At 40.2% G+C, this 10810-nt stretch overlaps 1 protein-coding gene across 1 annotated transcript; it reads right to left on the bottom strand.

Annotated features, from left to right (window-relative positions):
* Positions 1-163: 163 nt before the first annotated feature.
* Positions 164-9891, bottom strand: LOC310960810 (ectonucleotide pyrophosphatase/phosphodiesterase family member 7-like; the record flags this gene model as incomplete). Its single annotated transcript, XM_083932616.1, has 6 exons — positions 9720-9891; positions 6169-6314; positions 5386-6018; positions 4915-5158; positions 3236-3359; positions 164-227 (listed from the first exon to the last, which is right to left on the bottom strand). The coding sequence occupies exons 1-6, from the start codon at positions 9802-9804 to the stop codon at positions 164-166; spliced, it is 1296 nt and encodes a 431-aa protein (XP_083788742.1). The 5' UTR covers positions 9805-9891.
* Positions 9892-10810: the final 919 nt, after the last annotated feature.

Below are 10810 nucleotides of genomic sequence, written 5' to 3'. Positions count from 1 at the left end.
ATAATTGTATTGGTTGTGTTTCTAGTATTACAGCTATGTTGATAATTAACCACAGTTTGATCGAGAAGTGCTTCTGTACTTAAATTTTCTTTTTAGTTATTGGAAACATATGCCTTGGACTAGGAGAAGATAGGGGAAAAAACACAAACATCAATCAGAATTTTCAAAAACTGCTTTCCTTAATGTCTTCTGCCTTTACTTCACCAGCAGCATGTTTCAGTCTGTATCTGCGGAAAGAGAGAAAAGACCACAGAGAGGTAGAGTGTGAGAGATAACAGAATGGGGAATGACTGGTCTGCAAACTGGATTGCGCTCTATCATATTTAGACTCTCCACCTAGCTCCATATTCCATTTGTACATGGACCTACCCCACTGGGGCTGCTGATTTGGGTTTTTTTAAAGATACACCACTTTGTGTCCCATGCACGGGCTTACAAAGCCCAGGTGTGCATGTGTTTGCTGATTTATTGATTTCCACTGAGTATGAGACGTGTGAGCACACAAGACATTTGAAGCTTAAGTTTGGGAAGGAATATTATTGTGTCCACTCACTGTTGTGTAAAGTTAAGAAAGCTGGTGTGTAGGCCCCTATAGGAAAAACTGGTTTTCCTTTTCTTCATTTGTGGTAAAAGAATTCAGAGAGGTACTGTACGCCGTATTGATGTACAGCCTGCTACTGAAGCCGACCTAGTCAGCAGGAGGGGTGTGGCATCCCTCTCTGTCCAGTGTAGTGAAAGGGTACCTTACAGCGTGTTGCATGATCAGCTCTGTATATAAGACCAGATTGTCCTGGACTTGAGTGAGACACTGTATATGCCTATTGTCATGGGACGGTTTGGACCAAATGCTGATTTGAGTCCATTTTTTTGTCCCACTCCATCCCTGGTGCAAGGTGGGTAAATCTTACTCAACTTTGAGGGGAATGTTGTCAACTGTTAAGGCAGCCTGTGTTGGGCCTTGGATACTGCAAGGGTTTATTGCAACCTTATTGTTTTCGGTGCTTGTGTCACAGGACAGAGCATTTGTGTTTGGTTAGAGTTTGTTTTGCAAGTATATTTTGGGTTGTTGTGCTTTTTATAATCCTGATTGTTTTGCATGTTTATTCATTTACTTGCTGTGCTTTAATTATTGATTACGTTTTCTGTTTGCATGTTTATTAGTTACTTTTTGGATTGTTTCGGTTTGTAGGCATTTAATAGTTTTTTTTTAGTTTCTATCGTAGTGCACCTGAATGGACAATTACCTTGATTCAAGACAAAAAACTGACATCCAAACATAGCCCTATAAACAGTTGGGGTAAGTGTCTGGGGGACCAATCACAGGTGAGGAAATGGAATTGTACGTGAGGGAAGTCGGCAGAAACAAGGAAATATACGGAGAGGATGACAGGTGAGAAAGGGGAAGCAGAAGAAGAAGCACTCTGATGGAGACACAAGACGGTGACAAGAGGAAAGAAAACAGGCTGATCTGATACCATTGCGGTAGCCGACTGCTTGGAAAATGGCAGCTGCTGGAGGGAGCCACTGAACACCAGATGAGGGTTCAATGACGTAAAGTGTCACCGCCTGGGAGTTCCAGAGCAGTGTAGAAATAAAGTGTTCACTTTGAGAATGTAATGGTCATTATGGTCAGCGGAGTTTTGAACTGTCTACTGAAAGTGTTTTCCTGTGATAGTTGCCAAGGAGAGAGCAGTGGAATGCTGGGAAGAGGACTGGTCAAGACACGGATCAGCTCGCCATTTGAACTGATACAAGACAACCAGGCAGAGGCAACAAACACGTGGGGCTCCACGCAGAACAATAAAACTGCTGCTCGGCAACCAAATGTGAGTTAAAACAATGGTGATTGATCATGTGACCCACTAATGAAAGCACTTGTTGCCTCTTTGTTGAGTATTCACATCTGTGTGTCTGCGGAGACATTCCCTCTCTAAATGCAAATGCACCGTTGGTCTGCCTAGCTGGAGATCATCACCTTCGGTTATGCTACGTGCACTTCTGGGAGATGAAGTCCCAGAGGCTCGCCTGCAGTTACATCTTACTGCCAAAGCAGTCGCTAGACACAACTATCTCAATTCTTACAGATTACAACTTTAATCTTTTTATTTTTGTGTTAAAATAAATCATTATTTTATTATAAACTGTTCTTTTCATTGTTCCTTGGGGTTGCCATACATTGATCTCCCTTGTAAACAAACCTAAGCCTATCAAATAAATTGTAAGTTTTTTTAGTTTCTAGGCTCTAGTAAAACTAGGTGCCATTGTCAGACAACACTTAAAGCAATCTACAGTGCCATCCATCCACTTGGCATCTTGTCACACATAGAGTTACTTCCTACCACAGGCCAGCTGTCCCACCAAGGGTTTCGGAGGGGTGCTGTGAGCCTTGCAGTTCGAGCTATTCAAGCCTCTGGAAAAAGTTGGGGTGGAATGGCTTTCATTGCAGATGAAATTTTTGAATGGTGCTGCTTCTGTTCGGGTTTTGCTGGTCTGGTCTGAGTCTCACGCCAAAAGAAAAGAGAAAAGGAATAAAAGAAATCGAGCTGCACCCATTTCTTCCTCCTCAGGGCGTTGACGCAGGGTTGAGTGAGCGGTCACAGTTGTGTCCGTCAGGAACTTAACAGTAGGTGTCTTCATGGGACACATGCCCACAGAACAGACCAGCTCTCGGTCTCAGTTACAAACCTAACTGCCCCTGGCACCCAGTCTCCAGAAAGAGGTTATTGGGTTGTGGATGCAATCCACCAGACAAGAAGGCAGGCCCCTGTAGGAGCCTTGCTACCTCATGGGCCTTATGGCAAGATGCCCCTCTATCTGATGTATGTACGGCTCCCCCAGTTTGTGTGTAAAAAGTATTTTTTGGCGAATGGATGAGAACTCCGATGGTTATGTTACATTTGAACTCAAGTGCCATGTCAGTCTCCCACAGGAGTAGCTGTTCTGCTTGGTTTCCTTGCGGTGCTTCTTACAGCTGGGTGGAGAGATAGCCCCTTCATTCAGAGAACAATGGTAACAATGTAACTTACAGTCTCCACCTTTTGTTTGGATGAATGCATAATAATATTTGACCAGAATTGATCTCTGTAGTACGTTCATTAATTTATTGATAATTTTAAATTCCACATATGTATAAACTCAAACTGACAGAATAGAATAGACACTGTCAGGGGATAAGGGTGACTTGGCCAGAAGCAGGCAACAAAGAAATCCTAATTAATGTTCATAATATGATTACCTCACTTCTGCTCTGCTCCTTTTATACCAAGCATAGGAATTGGTCACTATGAACACCAGTACCAGAAACCCAGTCACTGCTGATAAGCTGACAACCACTTGGAACTGGGCATTCATTTCTGGATCTGCAGACAGACAGAAAAATATGAGAAAAGAGAGGGTTAACCATACAGAAGTTACAGTCTAAATCACTGATTGGGACGCTCTCTGAACAGACGAAGACGGAGACAGAGCATGATTATTTTATTATAAATGTTAGTAGAGAAGGTAGAATTCAGGGATTTCAGTGTGCAAAAAGTGCACACACAGCATTTTTATTTACTGATAAGGATTGACATATCTGCATAGTAATGTCATATAAAATGAGGTGATCATGTACAGTTAATGGCTATCATTATACAGATTGGGATCTCTTATCTAGAAAAAGTTACTTACTAGAACTTTCTGAAATGTTGCTTATCTTGTGACATACAGTATATGGCCACTCTATAGCCAGTATACCTGTATGACCCTCATGTTTTCCTTATCAGTTTACACTACTTAAAGTCATTATGTGAGGAGTTTTTATTTGACCCTAGCATTTTTAATTATTTTTGATGAGTTCAGGTTTTTTTGTTTGTTTTAAAGAGCTGTTAAGTAGAGGAGCAATTTTTGGCACCCCTGGTTCTGGAAAGTGTGTGTTCATAGACACTATTAGATGACTGAAAGTTGCAGCACATCTGTGGCTTTGGTGGGCACACAACTCTCCTGTTTGCATCATCAATACAAAAAACAAACCGCTGTGTCAGAATAAAAGTCAAAGGTATAAGACTGTCCACATAAAAAGTTAATGAGAAGTCAACAACCCCCCCCCCCCCCAGCTGCATTGACAGGTAACATCAAATTACAGAACTGAAATTTATGAATAATAATAATAATAATAATGATTGAAGTTTAATATTACATTATCACTGTCACTAGAAAAGGGAAATTATCATCTACAGATTAAATTTGTGTACTTACTGATCCTGTGCATTTCTGTGATTCTGCAATATGGCAGAGCATCATTAAAGGTCTGAAGTTGAAAACATTTTACCCTCTCCTAGAGGTGGAGACATTATCATCCCAATGCTCTGTAGAGAGGCATATTGGATCTATACTTTGAGCCTAATGGCCAAAATGAAAAACAGAATTTATCATGTTTGCTCTAGTTTATAACACTTGATTGATGTAGAACTTGTACTTTTTGTACGTCTATCTTTGTAACTATAAGATATATCTCTGATCTTTTGGTTTTAATGTGACTATAGTGCATGAGCTCAAGAAAGTTTCTTGCAATGCCATATTTTTTGCAAGAACAAAGCTGGCTTCTTTAGGAGCAAATATTCCTTAATTATTTACTAATTAGCTTAACCATTTTATGTGATATGCAATGCCAGCCATTTACAGTACTAGAAAGAAAATATCATGGGTATAGATCAAGCCCCAACCACAGCGACTTCCTGGTTGATCCAATAAGGAAGTGCCAAAAACTGCAGTTCTCTGAGTGTCCACTAGGGGCATGTTTCATAATAGAGCAGTTTCTCATTGACCCCAATGTTAAACAGGCTGTTTTCACAGCATAATTAAACCTGTTTAAGGCCTGGGACAAAAAAAACATTCTAAACGAAATCTGGAATTTCTCATAACAACATGTCTTACTATCATTATCTTCTGTGTTTATCTTGGGGACCAGCATGTGTTTGGTATTGTCCAAATGTCCATCGTTGATCTCTGGCTTTATCCCCAGTAGATTGCACATCAGTGGGTACACATTAACTGTCTCAAAGGACCCGAACACAAGGTTTTTCTTGAAATCAGGCCCCACCACCCTGAAGAAAGGCTTCATGTCCATCACTTTATTGTCAAAGCCATGCTCTCCTTTGTTGAACTGCACAGGGAAAAACTACATATGGAGAGAAAACAAGCAACTTATGGGTAGTGGAAATTTCAGATATTGTAACCATATGAAATAAACAAATAACCTGAAACCTGGATTTCAGTGGCATGAGGGGTTTTGATGCATCTACGAGACTTCTTTGCTGACAGGGTGATGACAGTGAAGGAAATATGGTTCTCATCTTCAGGTTATATCCTGAATACATTGAATGACTAATATGTGCATTCTCTCACCCCATTGATCACATATCCAGGATCAGCGAAGAGGATGATGGGCAGGAGTCGAGGATGGTTACTGTAGTGCAGTCTAGCTGGCATCTCCTCTTTTTTATACACATGAAGGTGAGGATGGCTTCCTTTCAGAGCCTGGTAGACCTTCTCCAGCATCCCCTCTTTAGGAAGCAACATCCCAGAAGGACCATAATCCACCAGATGAAACTTGATATCCCTGAAGCTGAAGCCAGGGATCTTAGAGAGGATGATCTCCTTAACCAGTCCACCCCGTAGAACTGTAGTCATCCCATGGTCGGCAGTGATGATAATGTTGAGCCTGTCAGTTAGGCCATGGTCTTGGATCTTGTCCCGGATGTAGCCCACAGTACGGTCAACTTGCTGGACCATCTCACGGCGCTCTGGGGAATCTGGTCCATATTTGTGTCCAGTCTTATCTGGTTCTCCAAAGTACAAGGAGACAAAGTCCAGGTCCTGTTGGTGGAACCACTCTCCAATCACTTTGTCAATGTTCAGCCTCCAATCTGTCTCATTAGAATAATCATAGAAACGAGGTTCTACTTGCTTAACCCTCACAGTCTCTCCTTTGTAGGTGGCTGCTGTGCCAGGGAAATGCAGAGAACCGGTTTTTAGTCCCTGGAAGAATATATAACACAATTACTTAAGAAAAAGAAAGGTGCTCCTCAAAACTGTTCCTTTAGAGAATGATACATGAATCTTTTAAGAGATACAATAAGTAGGATAACAGGAAATCATTAATAAAAATGATATATGTGTCTAAAAAACCTGTCTCTGTGCTGTTATCCAGATGGGTAAGCTGCCATTGTCCCAGTAGGAATCAACAAACTGAGTCATGTAGTACTGCTTCTTCTCCTGAGTGGTAGTGTTGAACCACATGTTGTGGATTACTCCGTGATTCTCAATATAACGTCCTGAGGAAAAGAGGAAATATACTGTAGCTGGTAAAATGTACAAGAAGAACTTGCAGTAAAAAAGAGATTGCATATTAGGGTTCAACAGATTAGATTACAGTTGATATGGTTTTCCAAATATAATATAGAGTATTAAAGGCAATTCACCTTTTAAAACACTTATCCTTTAGTTGTACCATTTTGATTCGTTAACGTGCATATGTTCAGACTGACATTAGTCAATGTGAAGTTGCCCAGTGGGAGCCAGGGATTAGAAAGAAAAATATGACATTTTGTTTTTACAGACTTTTATGGTCTGAAGAGATTGACTTCCTTATGATTTTGGTGATCCCTTGACTTCTTGCCTAGCACCACAAGGAGGTAGACATTTGCAATGATTAAGTGTCACATAAATCTACTGGATGGAACGGTACAAAAGTTTGTTAAGAAATTCATGCTTTGTGTGTTTTCGGGTTGTCAGCGTCTTTTTTCATGCAGCTTTTTACAAATTTCTATGCATATATTATATCGATATTGGTCGCTACAATACACTACACAATACACTTGCCAAGGTGAATTAGGGGAGTACTGATACTTATTTTTTTCCACTTTAAGCAGTATTACCATCAACCTAAAGAAAACTTTGTGTTTGGTATAATAAGCACATTAGCTTCCCTGGTAAAGTCTGCTCCAAGGTCATGGAAAGGAGGATTTGTCCTATAGCCGAACCTTAGATTGAAGGGGAACAATGCAGACTCCGTCTTGGATATGGAACAATGGACCAGCTCTTCACTCTCACAAGGATCCCTCGACTTAGCCTTCTCTTTATCTCTATATTGATTTATTGATTGTGCAGCAGCTAAATTATAACATGAACTTTCAATTACATTTAAAAAATAAAATAAATAAAAAATGAAGAAATATAATAATCTGGTAGCCTATTGAATACTAGTAAAATGTAAAACTAGAATGTAAATAGGTTGCGTGTAAATGTATGTATATATTTATTGAGAACAGAATGGTTGTAAACATGTTAAGATGGTGAACATGCTAAACATTGGCATGCTAGCATTGTCATTGTGGGCATATTAGCATGCTGACATTAGAATTTAGCTCAGTCTCACCAGTGTGACTTTAGACACCAATGCAAGCATGTGCTGGGATTTCTCCAGACATGAGTCCAGTGAATAATTCATGTTTTATCATAATCTAGACCTCCAATTGCTCTTCATTTTGGAGTAGTTTTTTGTCTGTTCTCATAGTTTGGATTTATCTACACTACCGTTCAAAAGTTTGGGGTCACTTAGAAATTTCCTTATTTTTGAAAGAAAAGCACTGCCTTTTTTAACAGTGCTTTAAACTAATCTAAGTTTAAACCAATCTATACATTGCTAATGTGGTAAATGACTATTCTAGATGCAAATGTCTGTTTTTTGGTGCAATATCTACATAGGTGTATAGAGGCCCATTTCCAGCAACTATCACTCCAGTGTTCTAATGGTACAATGTGTTTGCTCATTGGGTCAGAAGGCTAATGGATGATTAGAAAACCCTTGTGCAATTATGTTAGCACAGCTGAAAACAGTTTAGCTGGTTAGAGAAGCTATAAAACTGATCTTCCTTTGGGCTAGTTGAGTATCTGGGGCATCACATTTGTGGGGACGATTAAACGCTCAAAATGGCCAGAAAAAGAGAACTTTCATGTGAAACTCGACAATCTGTTCTTGTTCTTAGAAATGAAGGCTATTCCATGCGAGAAATTGCCAAGAAACTGAAGATTTCCTACAACGGTGTGTACTACTCCCTTCAGAGAACAGCACAAACAGGCTCTAACCAGAGTAGAAAGAGAAGTGGGAGGCCCCGCTGCACAACTCAGCAAGAAGATAAGTACATTAGAGTCTCTAGTTTGAGAAATAGACGCCTCACAGGTCCTCAACTGGCAGCTTCATTAAATAGTACCCGCAAAACGCCAGTGTCAACATCTACAGTGAAGAGGCGACTCCGGGATGCTGGCCTTCAGGGCAGAGTGGCAAAGAAAAAGCCATATCTGAGACTGGCCAATAAAAGAAAGAGATTAATATGGGCAAAAGAACACAGACATTGGACAGAGGAAGATTGGAAAAAAGTGTTATGGATGGACGAATCGAAGTTTGAGGTGTTTGGATCACACAGAAGAACATTTGTGAGACACAGAACAACTGAAAAGATGCTGGAAGAGTGCCTGACGCCATCTGTCAAGCATGGTGGGGGTAACGTGATGGTCTGGGGTTGCTTTGGTGCTGGTAAGGTGGGAGATTTGTTCATGGTTAAAGGGATTCTGAATAAGGAAGGCTATCACTCCATTTTGCAATGCCATGCCATACCCTGTGGACAGGGCTTGATTGGAGCTAATTTCATCCTACAACAGGACAATGACCCAAAGCACACCTCCAAGTTGTGCAAGAACTATTTAGAGAAGAAGCAGGCAGCTGGTATTCTATCTGTAATGGAGTGGCCAGCGCAGTCACCAGATCTAAACCCCATTGAGCTGTTGTGGGAGCAGCTTGACCGTATGGTACGCAAGAAGTGCCCATCCAGCCAATCCAACTTGTGGGAGGGGCTTCTAGAAGCATGGGGTGAAATTTCTCCTGATTACCTCAACAAATTAACAGCTAGAATGCCCAAGGTCTGCAATGCTGTAATTGCTGCAAATGGAGGATTCTTTGACGAAAGCAAAGTTTGAAGGAAAAAAAATATTATTTCAAATAAAAATCATTATTTCTAACCTTGTCAATGTCTTGACTTTTGACCTTGATTTTCTATTCATTTTACAACTCATGGTGGTAAATAAGTGTGACATTTCATGGAAAACACAAAATTTTCTGGGTGACCCCAAACTTTTGAACGGTAGTGTAATAAAATAGAGAACAAAGCTCACTGGATTGGCCTGCATGTGATGTTTGTCACTGGTTTCGATATTGGGCAAATTGACAACTGCACAATGTTCAGGAATAAATGTTAGTTAAGATGTAGAAATCTGTCTCATGAATAGTCTTCTGAATGAGAATATCCCTGATACTACACTTTGGTCTGGTACAACATAGAATCTTACATATAAAGTGGTCATCCTATTATTTGGCTTCATCTTTTTACTTTACTTGTATGTCAATAAAGTGTAAGCTCTACATAACCCCACAGTTCGTTGCACTTTATTCTAAACAATAACAAAACAAATACAAATACAAAACAAAATTACAAATGACTTCAATATTATATTCAATATTACTGACTTCTTTTTAGAGTGAACTTTGTTGTGCCTGTGATGTTGTGTATTCATAACCCTTTCATAACATTGTATGTTATTATTGTTTAAAATAATGATAAAAGAACAAATTAAATGAAATACTGTCAACCAGGTTAACAGTTGGAGTTTTTTTTTCAGAATACCTGTGAGCAGAGTAAAGTGTGTGGGGCTGGTGATGGTGAGGAAGGGTGGTGTGACATATTCTGCCTTCACCCCATCCTTGGCCATCTTATCCAGGTTAGGGGTGTAAACATCTCGGTCATAGTCCCAGCGGAAACCGTCAAAGGAGATGAGTAGCAGCTTGTTCCCAGTGGACCCAGATCCTGTCGTTTTGCGCGGGGGGACAGCAGCACAGAAAGAGTTGCCGATGAGGCAGAGCGCAACAAGGCAGAAGAGCAGCATCACAGAGGATTTACACCTAGACTAAAATTCTGTTTATGCAGGTTGAAAGTGCCTGCTTCCTCGACTCTTACTCGGATGGATCTGTTTACTCTCAGCGTTGCAACAAACTCTTTTGAGCACTGGAATCTATATGGTTGCTATTTTGTACCCGAGTACTGCATATCACCTGATCTGAAGCAAATCGGAAAAAGCAGAGGCAGATAATGCCAGACTTTATCTGTACTCACACCCATAGAAGATGCACCATCTTATCTTATCAACTCATAAAGAAATCTTATCTTCTTTTGTATTATATCTTGGGCTGTATGGTTTATTACACACTCAGAAAAGGAAACTGGGGGCTGTTACATTAACTAAAGTGTAACATGTGTTATGTAAGCTATAATTTCATGTTTATACAGTGAAAATGATAAAATCATGTTGGGTTTGCATGAAATCAAACAACTAAACATTAATTGGATTCATTCATGTTGCCAGAAAGTGAGGCGAGTTTTTACAGGTAGGCAAAAGCAAAGCGGAATCCTCACAGAAGATCCTCACATGCACATGGAAAAGGTGAGCGGAAATCCATAATCGTTCATCTAAATTCAGACGAAATCCTATGAATAAATATCAGCAATTAGTCCATCATTTTCAGCGACCACACACAGACACAAAAGCACACACGGGCCGTAGCATCGGAGCAGTGAAGTGAATTAACAACCTGCAGCTCACCTGAGCTGACGTGAGATATGAATGGTGTGCTGCTAATTTGTTTGACATAACTCACACATTGTTGATTTTCTAAGGGGTTTAAAGGACAGGTGTTGAGATGACTTTCCTGCTCCTCCAG

This window comes from Echiichthys vipera (assembly GCF_963691815.1).
Source record: "Echiichthys vipera genome assembly, chromosome: 18".
NCBI lineage: Eukaryota > Metazoa > Chordata > Actinopteri > Perciformes > Trachinidae > Echiichthys > Echiichthys vipera.
The sequence above is the reverse complement of the archived record's forward strand: the minus strand, read 5'-3'. Positions and strand labels throughout refer to the sequence as shown.